General features: G+C 45.8%; 1 protein-coding gene across 1 annotated transcript in view; it reads left to right on the top strand.

Moving 5' to 3' along the window:
• The window catches only part of CACNA2D2 (calcium voltage-gated channel auxiliary subunit alpha2delta 2), a gene marked incomplete at its 5' end in the record, with an annotated part of 228,365 nt that overhangs the window by 119,182 nt on the left and 90,211 nt on the right, over positions 1 to 18,972 (top strand). The window contains 3 exons of the mRNA XM_088482022.1: positions 9,325 to 9,424; positions 10,217 to 10,375; positions 12,562 to 12,669. Of these exons, the coding sequence (XP_088338148.1) occupies positions 9,325 to 9,424; positions 10,217 to 10,375; positions 12,562 to 12,669 (367 nt within the window). The remainder of the gene's footprint in view (positions 1 to 9,324; positions 9,425 to 10,216; positions 10,376 to 12,561; positions 12,670 to 18,972) is intronic.

Raw genomic sequence — 18,972 nt, forward strand, 5'->3', positions numbered from 1 at the left:
CGCTCTAGTGCAGTATGTGGTTACAGTACAGCTGCGCTCTAGTATAGTATGTGGTTTCAGTACAGCTGCGCTCTAGTATAGTATGTGGTTACAGTACAGCTGCTCTATAGTGTAGTATGTAGCTACAGTACAGCTGCCCTCTAGTGTTGTATGTGGTTACAATACAGCTGCGCTCTAGTGTAGTATGTAGGTACCTTGCAGCTGCCCACTAGTGTAGTATATGGTTACAGTACAGCTGCGCTCTAGTGTAGTATGTGGTTACAGTACAGCTGCGTTCTAGTGCAGTATGTGGTTACAGTACAGCTGCGCTCTAGTATAGTATGTGGTTTCAGTACAGCTGCGCTCTAGTATAGTATGTGGTTACAGTACAGCTGCTCTATAGTGTAGTATGTAGCTACAGTACAGCTGCCCTCTAGTGTAGTATGTAGTTACAGTGGGGCTGCATTCTAGTGTAGTATATGGTTACAAGACAGCTGCGCTCTAGTGTAGTATGTGGTTACAGTACAGCTGCGCTCTAGTGTAGTATGTGGTTACAGTACAGTTGCGCTCTAGTGCAGTATGTGGTTACAGTACATCTGCGCTCTAGAATAGTATGTGGTTTCAGTACAGCTGCGCTGTAATGTAGAATGTGGCTACAGTTCTGCTGCCCTCTAGTGTAGTATGTGGTTAGAGTACAGCTGCCCTCTAGTGTTGTATGTGGTTACAATACAGCTGCGCTCTAGTGTAGTATGTAGGTACCTTGCAGCTGCCCACTAGTGTAGTATGTGGTTACAGTACAGCTGCAGTCTAGTGTAGTATGTGGTTACAGTACAGCTGCCCTCTAGTGTAGTATGTGGTTACAGTGCAGTTGCGCTCTAGTGTAGTATGTGGTTACAGTACAGCTGCGTTCTAGTGTAGTATGTGGTTACAGTACAGCAGCGCTCTAGTGTAGTATGTAGTTACAGTGGGGCTGCATTCTAGTGTAGTATATGGTTACAGTACAGCTGCGCTCTAGTGTAGTATGTGGTTACAGTACAGCTGCGCTGTAGTGTAGTATGCAGTTACAGTGGGGCTGCGTTCTAGTGTAGTATATGGTTACAGTACAGCTGCGCTCTAGTGTAGTATGTGGTTACAGTACAGCTGCGTTCCAGTGCAGTATGTGGTTACAGTACAGCTGCGCTCTAGTATAGTATGTGGTTTCAGTACAGCTGCGCTCTAGTATAGTATGTGGTTACAGTACAGCTGCTCTATAGTGTAGTATGTAGCTACAGTACAGCTGCCCTCTAGTATAGTATGTGGTTTCAGTACAGCTGCGCTCTAGTATAGTATGTGGTTACAGTACAGCTGCTCTATAGTGTAGTATGTAGCTACAGTACAGCTGCCCTCTAGTGTAGTATGTAGTTACAGTGGGGCTGCATTCTAGTGTAGTATATGGTTACAATACAGCTGCGCTCTAGTGTAGTATGTGGTTACAGTACAGCTGCGCTCTAGTGTAGTATGTGGTTACAGTACAGTTGCGCTCTAGTGCAGTATGTGGTTACAGTACATCTGCGCTCTAGAATAGTATGTGGTTTCAGTACAGCTGCGCTGTAATGTAGAATGTGGCTACAGTTCTGCTGCCCTCTAGTGTAGTATGTGGTTACAGTACAGCTGCCCTCTAGTGTTGTATGTGGTTACAATACAGCTGCGCTCTAGTGTAGTATGTAGGTACCTTGCAGCTGCCCACTAGTGTAGTATGTGGTTACAGTACAGCTGCAGTCTAGTGTAGTATGTGGTTACAGTACAGCTGCCCTCTAGTGTAGTATGTGGTTACAGTGCAGTTGCGCTCTAGTGTAGTATGTGGTTACAGTACAGCTGCGTTCTAGTGTAGTATGTGGTTACAGTACAGCAGCGCTCTAGTGTAGTATGTAGTTACAGTGGGGCTGCATTCTAGTGTAGTATATGGTTACAGTACAGCTGCGCTCTAGTGTAGTATGTGGTTACAGTACAGCTGCGCTGTAGTGTAGTATGCAGTTACAGTGGGGCTGCGTTCTAGTGTAGTATATGGTTACAGTACAGCTGCGCTCTAGTGTAGTATGTGGTTACAGTACAGCTGCGTTCCAGTGCAGTATGTGGTTACAGTACAGCTGCGCTCTAGTATAGTATGTGGTTTCAGTACAGCTGCGCTCTAGTATAGTATGTGGTTACAGTACAGCTGCTCTATAGTGTAGTATGTAGCTACAGTACAGCTGCCCTCTAGTGTAGTATGTGGTTACAATACAGCTGCGCTCTAGTGTAGTATGTAGGTACCTTGCAGCTGCCCACTAGTGTAGTATGTGGTTACAGTACAGCTGCGGTCTAGTATAGTATGTGGTTACTGTACAGCTGCGCTCTAGTGTAGTATGTGGTTACAGTGCAGTTGCGCTCTAGTGTAGTATGTGGTTACAGTACAGCTGCGCTCTAGTGTAGTATGTGGTTACAGTACAGCTGCCCTCTAATGTAGTATGTGGTTACAGTACAGCTACCCTCTTGTGTAGTATGTGGTTACAGTACAGCTGCGCTCTAGTGTAGTATGTGGTTACAGTACAGCTGCGCTATAGTGTAGTATGTGATTACAGTACAGCTGTCCTCTAGTGTAGTATGTGGTTACAGTACAGCTGCGTTATAGTGTAGTATGTGATTACAGTACAGCTGCGCTATAGTGTAGTATGTGATTACAGTACAGCTGCGTTCTAGTGTAGAATGTGGTTACAGTACAGCTGCGCTATAGTGTAGTATGTGGTTACAGTACAGCTGCGCTCTAGTGTAGTATGTGGTTACAGTACAGCTGCGCTGTAGTGTAGTATGCAGTTACAGTGGGGCTGTGTTCTAGTGTAGTATGTGGTTACAGTACAGCTGCGCTCTAGTGTATGTGGTTACAGTACAGCTGCTCTCTAGTGTAGTATGTAGTTACAGTGGGGCTGCATTCTAGTGTAGTATATGGTTACAGTACAGCTGCGCTCTAGTGTAGTATGTGGTTACAGTACAGCTGCTCTCTAGTGTAGTATGTAGTTACAGTACAGCTGCGCTCTAGTGTAGTATGTAGTTACAGTGGGGCTGCATTCTATTGTAGTATATGGTTACAGTACAGCTGCGCTCTAGTGTAGTATGTGGTTACAGTACAGCTGCGTTCTAGTGCATTATGTGGTTACAGTACAGCTGCGCTCTAGTATAGTATGTCGTTTCAGTACAGCTGCGCTCTAGTATAGTATGTGGTTACAGTACAGCTGCGCTCTAGTGTAGTATGTAGGTACCTTGCAGCTGCCCACTAGTGTAGTATGTGGTTACAGTACAGCTGCAGTCTAGTGTAGTATGTGGTTACAGTACAGCTGCCCTCTAGTGTAGTATGTGGTTACAGTGCAGTTGCGCTCTAGTGTAGTATGTGGTTACAGTACAACTGCGTTCTAGTGTAGTATGTGGTTACAGTACAGCTGCGCTCTAGTGTAGTATGTAGTTACAGTGGGGCTGCATTCTAGTGTAGTATATGGTTACAGTACAGCTGCACTCTAGTGTAGTATGTGGTTACAGTACAGCTGCGTTCTAGTGCAGTATGTGGTTACAGTACAGCTGCGCTCTAGTATAGTATGTGGTTTCAGTACAGCTGCGCTGTAATGTAGAATGTGGCTACAGTTCTGCTGCCCTCTAGTGTAGTATGTGGTTACAGTACAGCTGCGCTCTAGTGTAGTATGTAGGTACCTTGCAGCTGCCCACTAGTGTAGTATGTGGTTACAGTACAGCTGCAGTCTAGTGTAGTATGTGGTTACAGTACAGCTGCCCTCTAGTGTAGTATGTGGTTACAGTGCAGTTGCGCTCTTGTGTAGTATGTGGTTACAGTACAGCTGCGTTCTAGTGTAGTATGTGGTTACAGTACAGCAGCGCTCTAGTGTAGTATGTAGTTACACTGGGGCTGCATTCTAGTGTAGTATATGGTTACAGTACAGCTGCGCTCTAGTGTAGTATGTGGTTACAGTACAGCTGCGCTCTAGTGTATGTGGTTACAGTACAGCTGCTCTCTAGTGTAGTATGTAGTTACAGTGGGGCTGCATTCTAGTGTAGTATATGGTTACAGTACAGCTGCGCTCTAGTGTAGTATGTGGTTACAGTACAGCTGCTCTCTAGTGTAGTATGTAGTTACAGTACAGCTGCGCTCTAGTGTAGTATGTAGTTACAGTGGGGCTGCATTCTATTGTAGTATATGGTTACAGTACAGCTGCGCTCTAGTGTAGTATGTGGTTACAGTACAGCTGCGTTCTAGTGCATTATGTGGTTACAGTACAGCTGCGCTCTAGTATAGTATGTCGTTTCAGTACAGCTGCGCTCTAGTATAGTATGTGGTTACAGTACAGCTGCGCTCTAGTGTAGTATGTAGGTACCTTGCAGCTGCCCACTAGTGTAGTATGTGGTTACAGTACAGCTGCAGTCTAGTGTAGTATGTGGTTACAGTACAGCTGCCCTCTAGTGTAGTATGTGGTTACAGTGCAGTTGCGCTCTAGTGTAGTATGTGGTTACAGTACAACTGCGTTCTAGTGTAGTATGTGGTTACAGTACAGCTGCGCTCTAGTGTAGTATGTAGTTACAGTGGGGCTGCATTCTAGTGTAGTATATGGTTACAGTACAGCTGCGCTCTAGTGTAGTATGTGGTTACAGTACAGCTGCGTTCTAGTGCAGTATGTGGTTACAGTACAGCTGCGCTCTAGTATAGTATGTGGTTTCAGTACAGCTGCGCTGTAATGTAGAATGTGGCTACAGTTCTGCTGCCCTCTAGTGTAGTATGTGGTTACAGTACAGCTGCGCTCTAGTGTAGTATGTAGGTACCTTGCAGCTGCCCACTAGTGTAGTATGTGGTTACAGTACAGCTGCAGTCTAGTGTAGTATGTGGTTACAGTACAGCTGCCCTCTATTGTAGTATGTGGTTACAGTGCAGTTGCGCTCTTGTGTAGTATGTGGTTACAGTACAGCTGCGTTCTAGTGTAGTATGTGGTTACAGTACAGCAGCGCTCTAGTGTAGTATGTAGTTACACTGGGGCTGCATTCTAGTGTAGTATATGGTTACAGTACAGCTGCGCTCTAGTGTAGTATGTGGTTACAGTACAGCTGCGCTGTAGTGTAGTATGCAGTTACAGTGGGGCTGCGTTCTAGTGTAGTATGTGGTTACAGTACCACTGCGCTCTAGTGTATGTGGTTACAGTACAACTGCTCTCTAGTGTAGTATGTAGTTACAGTGGGGCTGCATTCTAGTGTAGTATATTTTTTTTACAGTACAGCTGCGCTCTAGTGTAGTATGTGGTTACAGTACAGCTGCGTTCTAGTGTAGTATGTGGTTACAGTACAGCTGCGCTCTAGTGTAGTATGTGGTTACAGTACAGTTGCGCTCTAGTGCAGTATGTGGTTACAGTACATCTGCGCTCTAGTATAGTATGTGGTTTCAGTACAGCTGCGCTCTAGTATAGTATGTGGTTACAGTACAGCTGCTCTATAGTGTAGTATGTAGCTACAGTACAGCTGCCCTCTAGTATAGTATGTGGTTTCAGTACAGCTGCGCTCTAGTATAGTATGTGGTTACAGTACAGCTGCTCTATAGTGTAGTATGTAGCTACAGTACAGCTGCCCTCTAGTGTAGTATGTAGTTACAGTGGGGCTGCATTCTAGTGTAGTATATGGTTACAATACAGCTGCGCTCTAGTGTAGTATGTGGTTACAGTACAGCTGCGCTCTAGTGTAGTATGTGGTTACAGTACAGTTGCGCTCTAGTGCAGTATGTGGTTACAGTACATCTGCGCTCTAGAATAGTATGTGGTTTCAGTACAGCTGCGCTGTAATGTAGAATGTGGCTACAGTTCTGCTGCCCTCTAGTGTAGTATGTGGTTACAGTACAGCTGCCCTCTAGTGTTGTATGTGGTTACAATACAGCTGCGCTCTAGTGTAGTATGTAGGTACCTTGCAGCTGCCCACTAGTGTAGTATGTGGTTACAGTACAGCTGCAGTCTAGTGTAGTATGTGGTTACAGTACAGCTGCCCTCTAGTGTAGTATGTGGTTACAGTGCAGTTGCGCTCTAGTGTAGTATGTGGTTACAGTACAGCTGCGTTCTAGTGTAGTATGTGGTTACAGTACAGCAGCGCTCTAGTGTAGTATGTAGGTACCTTGCAGCTGCCCACTAGTGTAGTATGTGGTTACAGTACAGCTGCCCTCTAGTGTTGTATGTGGTTACAATACAGCTGCGCTCTAGTGTAGTATGTAGGTACCTTGCAGCTGCCCACTAGTGTAGTATGTGGTTACAGTACAGCTGCAGTCTAGTGTAGTATGTGGTTACAGTACAGCTACCCTCTTGTGTAGTATGTGGTTACAGTACAGCTGCGCTCTAGTGTAGTATGTGGTTACAGTACAGCTGCGCTCTAGTGTAGTATGTGATTACAGTGCAGTTGCATTCTAGTGTAGTATGTGGTTACAGTGCAGTTGCGCTCTAGTGTAGTATGTGGTTACAGTGCAGCTGCACTCTAGTGTAGTATGTGGTTACAGTACAGCTGCGCTATAGTGTAGTATGTGATTACAGTACAGCTGCCCTCTAGTGTAGTATGTGGTTACAGTACAGCTGCGTTATAGTGTAGTATGTGATTACAGTACAGCTGCGCTATAGTGTAGTATGTGATTACAGTACAGCTGCGTTCTAGTGTAGAATGTGGTTACAGTACAGCTGCGCTATAGTGTAGTATGTGGTTACAGTACAGCTGCGCTCTAGTGTAGTATATGGTTACAGTACAGCTGCGCTCTAGTGTAGTATGTGGTTACAGTACAGCTGCGCTGTAGTGTAGTATGCAGTTACAGTGGGGCTGCGTTCTAGTGTAGTATGTGGTTACAGTACAGCTGCGCTCTAGTGTATGTGGTTACAGTACACCTGCTCTCTAGTCTAGTATGTAGTTACAGTGGGGCTGCATTCTAGTGTAGTATATGGTTACAGTACAGCTGCGCTCTAGTGTAGTATGTGGTTACAGTACAGCTGCTCTCTAGTGTAGTATGTGGTTACAGTACAGCTGCGCTCTAGTGTAGTATGTAGTTACAGTGGGGCTGCATTCTAGTGTAGTATATGGTTACAGTACAGCTGCGCTCTAGTGTAGTATGTGGTTACAGTGCAGTTGCGCTCTAGTGTAGTATGTGGTTACAGTACAGCTGCGTTCTAGTGTAGTATGTGGTTACAGTACAGCAGCGCTCTAGTGTAGTATGTGGTTACAGTACAGCTGCGCTCTAGTGTAGTATGTGGTTACAGTACAGCTGCGCTGTAGTGTAGTATGCAGTTACAGTGGGGCTGCGTTCTAGTGTAGTATGTGGTTACAGTACAGCTGCGCTCTAGTGTATGTGGTTACAGTACAGCTGCTCTCTAGTGTAGTATGTAGTTACAGTGGGGCTGCATTCTAGTGTAGTATATGGTTACAGTACAGCTGCGCTCTAGTGTAGTATGTGGTTACAGTACAGCTGCTCTCTAGTGTAGTATGTAGTTACAGTACAGCTGCGCTCTAGTGTAGTATGTAGTTACAGTGGGGCTGCATTCTAGTGTAGTATATGGTTACAGTACAGCTGCGCTCTAGTGTAGTATGTGGTTACAGTACAGCTGCGTTCTAGTGCAGTATGTGGTTACAGTACAGCTGCGCTCTAGTATAGTATGTCGTTTCAGTACAGCTGCGCTCTAGTATAGTATGTGGTTACAGTACAGCTGCTCTATAGTGTAGTATGTAGCTACAGTACAGCTGCCCTCTAGTGTAGTATGTGGTTACAATACAGCTGCGCTCTAGTGTAGTATGTAGGTATCTTGCAGCTGCCCACTAGTGTAGTATGTGGTTACAGTACAGCTGCGGTCTAGTATAGTATGTGGTTACAGTACAGCTGCGCTCTAGTGTAGTATGTGGTTACAGTACAGCTGCGCTCTAGTGTAGTATGTGGTTACAGTACAGCTGCCCTCTAATGTAGTATGTGGTTACAGTACAGCTACCCTCTAGTGTAGTATGTGGTTACAGTACAGCTGCCCTCTAATGTAGTATGTGGTTACAGTACAGCTGCGCTCTAGTGTAGTATGTGGTTACAGTACAGCTGCGCTTTAGTGTAGTATGTGGTTACAGTACAGCTGCGTTCTAGTGTAGTATGTGGTTACAGTACAGCTGCGCTCTAGTGTAGTATGTGGTTACAGTACAGCTGCGCTCTAGTGTAGTATGTGATTACAGTGCAGTTGCATTCTAGTGTAGTATGTGGTTACAGTACAGCTGCCCTCTAGTGTAGTATGTGGTTACAGTACAGCTGCGCTCTAGTGTAGTATGTGGTTACAGTACAGCTGCGCTTTAGTGTAGTATGTGGTTACAGTACAGCTGCGTTCTAGTGTAGTATGTGGTTACAGTACAGCTGCGCTCTAGTGTAGTATGTGGTTACAGTACAGCTGCGCTCTAGTGTAGTATGTGGTTACAGTGCAGTTGCGCTCTAGTGTAGTATGTGGTTACAGTGCAGTTGCACTCTAGTGTAGTATGTGGTTACAATGCAGTTGCACTCTAGTGTAGTATGTGGTTACAGTGCAGTTGCGCTCTAGTGTAGTATGTGGTTACAGTGCAGTTGCGCTCTAGTGTAGTATGCGGTTACAGTACAGTTGCGCTCTAGTGTAGTATGCGGTTACAGTGCAGTTGCACTCTAGTGTAGTATGTGGTTACAGTGCAGTTGCACTCTAGTGTAGTATGTGGTTACAGTGCAGTTGCGCTCTAGTGTAGTATGTGGTTACAGTACAGTTGCGCTCTAGTGTAGTATGTGGTTACAATGCAGTTGCACTCTAGTGTAGTATGTGGTTACAGTGCAGTTGCGCTCTAGTGTAGTATGTGGTTACAGTACAGTTGCGCTCTAGTGTAGTATGTGGTTACAGTGCAGTTGCGCTCTAGTGTAGTATGTGGTTACAGTGCAGTTGCGCTCTAGTGTAGTATGTGGTTACAGTGCAGTTGCGCTCTAGTGTAGTATGTGGTTACGGTACAGCTGCGTTCTAGTGTAGTATGTAGGTACGGTCACCACCCCCGTTACAACACGCTGCTGAGTAACCTAGCCGCATCATACGCAGTGTATGTGTGAGATCATTGATGCGCAGAGTAATAGGTAATACAGGGGACCAGGAATCTCTCCTGAATACTCTCTCATTAAGTACACAGAACACTATGCCGCGGGGAAGTAATGAGACTTGTTCATGAACACGCTTCGCACTCTACTTACATGTTTTTAGTAGTTATTGCTTTCCAACATTGTGTATACGAGCTTCTGTAACATGTATCCAGCCTGTATGTAACATGTTACGTGTGCGTGTTTTGCAGCAGCGGCAGTGTGAGCGGCCTGACCCTGAAGCTTATGAAGACCTCTGTCATGGAGATGTTGGACACTTTGTCTGATGATGACTACGTCACCGTGGCTTCTGTGAGGATCTCCCCAATTTTTTCCTGCGCCTCCCATCCCTCTAATGGCAGAGGAGAGAGGAGAGAGATTCAGCAGATAATCTAGTAGTTTTTAAAGAACAAGGAAAGATACTGATATGTAGTTAAAGCTGAGTGTTACTGAGCTGCATCATATATGACATGACCTGAGTGCTTATAAATAGAGTAAGGGGTCAGGGGGCCTGTGTTTTGTGCCACGTGTCCATCTCTAGCATTGTATGTAGTTACAGTGGGGCTGCGTTCCGGAGTCCTCCATTCCCCCTGGCTCCTGTGCGGCGTGCTTCCGTGGTAGGGGGAGGGGCTTCTCGACCAGAGCAGACACAGAGGGACTGACTGGTGCATTGGTTTATTCACACGTAGGGGTGTGTAAGTCTTGTGGCTTTTATTACCTGTATGTTATCTCATTCAGAGGCCACGGTGGTACATATGTGGGTTCAGTGGAGCTAATACTGTACCTTATAACAGAGCTGCAGTAGAATTTCCGGGTGACACAGAACAGCGTATTTTCCTTACTCCCTGTTTGAGGTTTGGTGGTTCTGCCGCTGCTGTTCCTCAGGAGGTGGAATGTAGAGGAAGGAACTCAGGAAGCCCTTTGGGGTATTGAAGGTCCCTCTGTAGGACTGTGGTGGATGGTCTGCAGAGCTTGGGGTCTTGCCATGGTTCTCAGCCGGCAGTGATCCGGTATACTGCGGCGCTGCTGTTATATTATGTCTCCTTACACTGATCAGTCAGTAAGAGTGACAGGAGCGACCTCTTTATTTTGCATTGCTTTTAGTTCCACGAGAAGGCAGAGCCGGTGTCCTGTTTCCAGCAGCTTGTCCAGGCCAACGTGAGAAACAAGAAGGTGATAAAGGAGGCCGTGCAGGACATGGTCGCACGAGGGACAACAGACTATAAGGCCGGCTTCGAGTACGCCTTCAGCCAGCTGCAGAACGTGAGTTTCTTAGGGACTATCTGTACAGGGAAGGCTCAGGAGTGTACTAAGGGACTATCTGTACAGGGAAAGCTCAGGAGTGTACTAAGGGACTATCTGTACAGGGAAAGCTCAGGAGTGTACTAAGGGACTATCTGTACAGGGAAGGCTCAGGAGTGTACTAAGGGACTATCTGTACAGGGAAGGCTCAGGAGAGTACTAAGGGACTATCTGTACAGGGAAGGCTCAGGAGTGTACTAAGGGACTATCTATACAGGGAAGGCTCAGGAGTGTACTAAGGGACTATCAGTACAGGGAAGGCTCAGGAGTGTACTAAGGGACTATCAGTACAGGGAAGGCTCAGGAGTGTACTAAGGTACTATCTGTACAGGGAAGGCTCAGGAGTGTACTAAGGGACTATCTATACAGGGAAGGCTCAGGAGTGTACTAATCTGTACAGGGAAGGCTCAGGAGTGTACTAAGGGACTATCTGTACAGGGAAGGCTCAGGCGTGTACTAAGGGACTATCTGTACAAGGAAGGCTCAGGCGTGTACTAAGGGACTATCTGTACAGGGAAGGTTCAGGAGTGTACTAAGGGACTATCTGTACAGGGAAGGCTCAGGCGTGTACTAAGGGACTATCTGTACAGGGAAGGCTCAGGAGTGTACTAAGGTACTATCTGTACAGGGAAGGCTCAGGAGTGTACTAAGGGACTATCTATACAGGGAAGGCTCAGGAGTGTACTAAGGGACTATCTGTACAGGGAAGGCTCAGGAGTGTACTAAGGTACTATCTGTACAGGGAAGGCTCAGGAGAGTACTAAGGGACTATCTGTACAGGGAAGGCTCAGGAGTGTACTAAGGGACTATCTATACAGGGAAGGCTCAGGAGTGTACTAAGGGACTATCTGTACAGGGAAGGCTCAGGCGTGTACTAAGGGACTATCTGTACAGGGAAGGCTCAGGAGTGTACTAAGGGACTATCTGTACAGGGAAGGCTCAGGAGTGTACTAAGGGTCTATCTGTACAGGGAAGGCTCAGGAGTGTACTAAGGGTCTATCTGTACAGGGAAGGCTCAGGCGTGTACTAAGGGACTATCTGTACAGGGAAGGCTCAGGAGTGTACTAAGGTACTATCTGTACAGCGAAGGCTCAGGAGTGTACTAAGGGACTATCTGTACAGGGAAGGCTCAGGAGTGTACTAAGGGACTATCTGTACAGGGAAGGCTCAGGAGTGTACTAAGGGACTATCTGTACAGGGAAGGCTCAGGCGTGTACTAAGGGACTATCTGTACAGGGAAGGCTCAGGCGTGTACTAAGGGACTATCTGTACAGGGAAGGCTCAGGAGTGTACTAAGGGACTATCTGTACAGGGAAGGCTCAGGAGTGTACTAAGGGACTATCTGTACAGGGAAGGCTCAGGAGTGTACTAAGGGACTATCTGTACAGGGAAGGCTCAGGAGTGTACTAAGGGACTATCTATACAGGGAAGGCTCAGGAGTGTACTAAGGGACTATCTGTACAGGGAAGGCTCAGGAGAGTACTAAGGGACTATCTGTACAGGGAAGGCTCAGGCATGTACTAAGGGACTATCTGTACAAGGAAGGCTCAGGCGTGTACTAAGGGACTATCTGTACAGGGAAGGCTCAGGAGTGTACTAAGGGACTATCTGTACAGGGAAGGCTCAGGAGTGTACTAAGGGACTATCTGTACAGGGAAGGCTCAGGAGTGTACTAAGGGACTATCTGTACAGGGAAGGCTCAGGAGTGTACTAAGATACTATCTGTACAGGGAAGGCTCAGGAGTGTACTAAGGGACTATCTGTACAGGGAAGGCTCAGGCGTGTACTAAGGGACTATCTGTACAGGGAAGGCTCAGGAGTGTACTAAGGGACTATCTATACAGGGAAGGCTCAGGAGTGTACTAAGGGACTATCTGTACAGGGAAGGCTCAGGCATGTACTAAGGGAGAGTAGCTCTTTATATATATTACTGGTTCCAATTGGTTTTGTGTGGGAGAGATTCAATTAAGCGCAAGGTCCAGTTGAAGCCTCGCACGATACGTCCCTGCCGTATATTACCGTTACAGAATCGAGGTGCCATTCTTCCTGTATCCGTAATATCCGGACGCGTTTCCCTTTACTCATTGCTGCAATATTTACTGTCCTTTATGAATAAACATGACTATATGTCTCCTTATCTGTGACAGCATAATGTCACACGCGCAAACTGCAACAAGATGATTATGATGTTCACGGATGGGGGAGAAGACCGTGTGCAGGACGTGTTTGAGAAGTACAACTGGCCGAACAAAACGGTACGTGACTTGGTGCAATATCCACAGGGTCTTATTTATTTAAGAAAAACGTTTTAAATGTTTCCATAATACTTTCATAGTGGAATAGTGGATGCTGCCCTCATTCGCTTTTAGTGAAATGTTTGTGTCACTGGCTCTGGTGTATTCCACGTGCACATTAGATACTGTGGGCCTCATTCAGAGGCGGTCGTAGGATGCAAGCGGTCTTTCTGAAACAGGGCGGCCGCTTGCATCCTGAACGGCCGCTTCCATGTCGGTTGTTAGGCTGTGGGTTAACACCCACAGCTCTAACAACCACTACGGGTGATGGTCAAGACCATCGCGACCATCGGGGCTTACGACAAGACCCTAAGGTAGGGTCTCGTCAACCTTAAGCCCCAGGGAGCTTCCTGCTCTGTTTGAGCAGGAAGCTCCTCACTGATATCACTGGTGATGTCAGTGGGGCCACCCCCAAATGGCAAGCGTTCCGACAGGAACGCCTCCGTTTGGCCGGGCACGCCCCCGGCCCGCCCAGCAAACGGAGCGAGCTGTCACTCAACATGGACAGCTCGTCCCGTCTGCTACGAGACCCCTAACGACGGATCACCCGTCGTTAGCCGGGTCTCGCGCATATGCACGATGGAGCCGGCTCCGTCGTGCACATGCGCACTGGAGCAACATCGACCCGGTTGCGAGCTCGTAGAGCTAACGAGCGGGTCTGAATATGCTCCTGTATTCCCTATATAGAACATCTGGAACTGAGCCTTGCACGCATTACATATAGAAGAGTGCACTCATTGGGCTCCATTCAGACACGCTCGCTAGATGCGTTCGCACACATCGTACGTATGCAAATCCGCGATCGCACAGCAAGGCAACAGCACGCCCACTTTCCCACGTCATGTCCAGGAAGTGTATGCAACCATCGGTAACATCAAGTACCATCGGAAGCGATCGCAGCACTTGTGGCTGACCATACCCTGCCGAAAGCACTGCGGGTGATTCAGTAAGATTTTCAACCATGTGACGTGTACTATGACGCTGCGTCTTAATTATGCACGCCTCTGAAACGGCATTGAGACGCTCAGGCACACCTGTGTTCGCACCGCTGCTCCCCCGTTTCCAGCGACCAACCCCTGTCACAAATGGCTTCTCCTGTCACTAGCTAGCGAGCTGTCTAAGCGCAGCGAGCGAACGCTTCCCGATCGCATGGACTAGTTTGCGCACGAGCACTGCGATGCGTACGCATGCGCAGATTGCAAAATTTGTCTAGCTGCGTGCGTACGCAGCCTAACGAGCGGGTGTGAATCGGGCCCACTATGCTAAGTTACATTGACCTGCACAGTAATAGTCTATGATACAGCAGTTCTAGTGGGCGGATTCAGAGACGGAAGCTAATGCAATTTTCGCGCCAATCGAGCGATTATTTGCCATTGCGCATGTTTATGCACCGCACTGTGCGTGCTGCGATTGCATTACAGTGTGCGTTCTACAGTAATAGTATATGTCACAGCAGTTACAGCGTGAGTTGTACAGTAATTGTGCATGGTACAGCAGTTACAGCGTGAGTTGTACAGTAATAGTATATGTCACAGCAGTTACAGTGTGCGTTCTACAGTAATAGTATATGTCACAGCAGTTACAGTGTGAGTTGTACAGTAATAGTACATGGTACAGCACTTACAGTGTGCGTTCTACAGTAATAGTATATGTCACAGCAGTTACAGTGTGAGTTCTACAGTAATAGTACATGGTACAGCACTTACAGTGTGCGTTCTACAGTAATAGTATATGTCACAGCAGTTACAGCGTGAGTTGTACAGTAATAGTACATGGTACAGCACTTACAGTGTGCGTTCTACAGTAATAGTATATGTCACAGCAGTTACAGTGTGAGTTGTACAGTAATAGTACATGGTACAGCACTTACAGTGTGCGTTCTACAGTAATAGTATATGTCACAGCAGTTACAGCGTGAGTTGTACAGTAATAGTGCATGGTACAGCAGTTATAGTATACGTTGTACAGTAATAGTGCATGGTACAGCAGTTATAGTGTGCGTTGTACAGTAATAGTGCATGGTACAACAGTTATAGTGTACGTTGTACAGTAATTGTGCATGGTACAGCAGTAACAGCGTGCGTTGTACAGTAATTGTGCATGGTACAGCAGTTATAGTGTGCGTTGTACAGTAATTGTGCATGGTACAGCAGTTATAGTGTGTGTTGTACAGTAATAGTGCATGGTACAGCAGTTACAGCGTGCGTTGTACAGTAATAGTGCATGGTACAGCAGTTACAGCGTGCGTTGTACAGTAATTGTGCATGGCACAGCAGTTATAGTGTGCGTTGTACAGTAATTGTGCATGGTACAGCAGTTACAGTGTGTGTTGTACAATAATAGTGCATGGTACAGCAGTTACAGTGTGTGTTGTACAGTAATAGTGCAGCATACAGCAGTTGTGGTGTAGTGTGTGTTGTACAGTAATAGTGCAGCATACAGCAGTTGTAGTGTAGTGTGTGTTGTACAGTAATAGTGCAGGATACAGCAGTTGTAGTGTAGTGTGTGTTGTACAGTAATAGTTCAGCATACAGCAGTTGTAGTGTAGTGTGCGTTGTACAGTAATAGTGCAGGATACAGCAGTTGTAGTGTAGTGTGTGTTGTACAGTAATAGTGCATGGTACAGCAGTTGTAGTGTAGTGTGCGTTGTACAGTAATAGTGCAGGATACAGCAGTTGTAGTGTAGTGTGCGTTGTACAGTAATAGTGCAGCATACAGCAGTTGTAGTGTAGTGTGCGTTGTACAGTAATAGTGCAGGATACAGCAGTTGTAGTGTAGTGTGCGTTGTACAGTAATAGTGCAGGATACAGCAGTTGTAGTGTAGTGTGTGTTGTACAGTAATAGTGCATGGTACAGCAGTTACAGCGTGCGTTGTACAGTAATTGTGCATGGCACAGCAGTTATAGTGTGCGTTGTACAGTAATTGTGCATGGTACAGCAGTTACAGTGTGTGTTGTACAATAATAGTGCAGCATACAGCAGTTGTGGTGTAGTGTGTGTTGTACAGTAATAGTGCAGCATACAGCAGTTGTAGTGTAGTGTGTGTTGTACAGTAATAGTGCAGGATACAGCAGTTGTAGTGTAGTGTGTGTTGTACAGTAATAGTTCAGCATACAGCAGTTGTAGTGTAGTGTGCGTTGTACAGTAATAGTGCAGGATACAGCAGTTGTAGTGTAGTGTGCGTTGTACAGTAATAGTGCAGGATACAGCAGTTATACTGTTGTGTGTTGTACAGTAATAGTGCAGCATACAGCAGTTGTAGTGTAGTGTGTGTTGTACAGTAATAGTGCAGGATACAGCAGTTGTAGTGTAGTGTGTGTTGTACAGTAATAGTTCAGCATACAGCAGATGTAGTGTAGTGTGCGTTGTACAGTAATAGTGCAGGATACAGCAGTTGTGGTGTAGTGTGCGTTGTACAGTAATAGTGCAGCATACAGCAGTTGTAGTGTAGTGTGTGTTGTACAGTAATAGTGCAGGATACAGCAGTTGTAGTGTAGTGTGCGTTGTACAGTAATAGTTCAGCATACAGCAGTTGTAGTGTAGTGTGTGTTGTACAGTAATAGTGCAGCATACAGCAGTTGTAGTGTAGTGTGCGTTGTACAGTAATAGTGCAGGATACAGCAGTTGTAGTGTAGTGTGCGTTGTACAGTAATAGTGCAGGATACAGCAGTTGTAGTGTAGTGTGCGTTGTACAGTAATAGTGCAGCATACAGCAGTTGTAGTGTAGTGTGCGTTGTACAGTAATAGTTCAGCATACAGCAGTTGTAGTGTAGTGTGTGTTGTACAGTAATAGTGCAGCATACAGCAGTTGTAGTGTAGTGTGTGTTGTACAGTAATAGTGCAGCATACAGCAGTTGTAGTGTAGTGTGTGTTGTACAGTAATAGTGCAGGATACAGCAGTTGTAGTGTAGTGTGCGTTGTACAGTAATAGTGCAGCATACAGCAGTTGTAGTGTAGTGTGCGTTGTACAGTAATAGTGTAGGATACAGCAGTTGTAGTGTAGTGTGCGTTGTACAGTAATAGTGCAGGATACAGCAGTTGTAGTGTAGTGTGTGTTGTACAGTAATAGTGCAGCATACAGCAGTTGTAGTGTAGTGTGTGTTGTACAGTAATAGTGCAGCATACAGCAGTTGTAGTGTAGTGTGCATTGTACAGTAATAGTGCAGGATACAGCAGTTGTAGTGTAGTGTGTGTTGTACAGTAATAGTGCAGCATACAGCAGTTGTAGTGTAGTGTGCGTTGTACAGTAATAGTGCAGCATACAGCAGTTGTAGTGTAGTGTGTGTTGTACTGTAATAGTGCAGCATACAGCAGTTGTAGTGTAGTGTGTGTTGTACAGTAATAGTGCAGCATACAGCAGTTGTAGTGTAGTGTGTGTTGTACAGTAATAGTTCAGCATACAGCAGTTGTAGTGTAGTGTGCGTTGTACAGTAATAGTGCAGGATACAGCAGTTGTAGTGTAGTGTGCGTTGTACAGTAATAGTGCAGGATACAGCAGTTGTGCTGTAGTGTGTGTTGTACAGTAATAGTGCAGCATACAGCAGTTGTGCTGTAGTGTGTGTTGTACAGTAATAGTGCAGCATACAGCAGTTGTAGTGTAGTGTGCGTTGTACAGTAATAGTGCAGCATACAGCAGTTGTAGTGTAGTGTGCGTTGTACAGTAATAGTGCAGGATACAGCAGTTGTGCTGTAGTGTGCGTTGTACAGTAATAGTGCAGCATACAGCAGTTGTAGTGTAGTGTGTGTTGTACAGTAATAGTGCTGCATACAGCAGTTGTAGTGTAGTGTGTGTTGTACAGTAATAGTGCAGGATACAGCAGTTGTAGTGTAGTGTGTGTTGTACAGTAATAGTGCAGCATACAGCAGTTGTAGTGTAGTGTGTGTTGTACAGTAATAGTGCAGCATACAGCAGTTGTAGTGTAGTGTGCGTTGTACAGTAATAGTGCAGGATACAGCAGTTGTAGTGTAGTTTGCGTTGTACAGTAATAGTGCAGGATACAGCAGTTGTGGTGTAGTGTGCGTTGTACAGTAATAGTGCAGGATACAGCAGTTGTAGTGTAGTTTGCGTTGTACAGTAATAGTGCAGGATACAGCTGTTGTAGTGTAGTGTGCGTTGTACAGTAATAGTGCAGGATACAGCAGTTGTAGTGTAGTGTGTGTTGTACAGTAATAGTGCAGCATACAGCAGTTGTAGTGTAGTGTGCGTTGTACAGTAATAGTGCAGCATACAGCAGTTGTAGTGTAGTGTGTGTTGTACAGTAATAGTGCAGCATACAGCAGTTGTAGTGTAGTGTGCGTTGTACAGTAATAGTGCAGGATACAGCAGTTGTAGTGTAGTGTGCGTTGTACAGTAATAGTTCAGCATACAGCAGTTGTAGTGTAGTGTGTGTTGTACAGTAATAGTGCAGCATACAGCAGTTGTAGTGTAGTGTGCGTTGTACAGTAATAGTGCAGGATACAGCAGTTGTAGTGTAGTGTGTGTTGTACAGTAATAGTGCAGGATACAGCAGTTGTAGTGTAGTGTGCGTTGTACAGTAATAGTGCAGCATACAGCAGTTGTAGTGTAGTGTGTGTTGTACAGTAATAGTGCAGCATACAGCAGTTGTAGTGTAGTGTGCGTTGTACAGTAATAGTGCAGCATACAGCAGTTGTAGTGTAGTGTGCGTTGTACAGTAATAGTGCAGGATACAGCAGTTGTAGTGTAGTGTGCGTTGTACAGTAATAGTGCAGGATACAGCAGTTGTAGTGTAGTGTGCGTTGTACAGTAATAGTGCAGCATACAGCAGTTGTAGTGTAGTGTGTGTTGTACAGTAATAGTGCAGCATACAGCAGTTGTAGTGTAGTGTGCGTTGTACAGTAATAGTGCAGGATACAGCAGTTGTAGTGTAGTGTGTGTTGTACAGTAATAGTGCAGCATACAGCAGTTGTAGTGTAGTGTGCGTTGTACAGTAATAGTGCAGCATACAGCAGTTGTAGTGTAGTGTGTGTTGTACTGTAATAGTGCAGCATACAGCAGTTGTAGTGTAGTGTGTGTTGTACAGTAATAGTGCAGCATACAGCAGTTGTAGTGTAGTGTGTGTTGTACAGTAATAGTTCAGCATACAGCAGTTGTAGTGTAGTGTGCGTTGTACAGTAATAGTGCAGGATACAGCAGTTGTAGTGTAGTGTGCGTTGTACAGTAATAGTGCAGCATACAGCAGTTGTAGTGTAGTGTGCGTTGTACAGTAATAGTGCAGGATACAGCAGTTGTGCTGTAGTGTGTGT

The sequence above is a fragment of the Taudactylus pleione genome, unplaced genomic scaffold, assembly GCF_031769625.1.
Source record: "Taudactylus pleione unplaced genomic scaffold, aTauple2 ptg000281l, whole genome shotgun sequence".
Taxonomy (NCBI): Eukaryota; Metazoa; Chordata; class Amphibia; order Anura; family Myobatrachidae; genus Taudactylus; species Taudactylus pleione.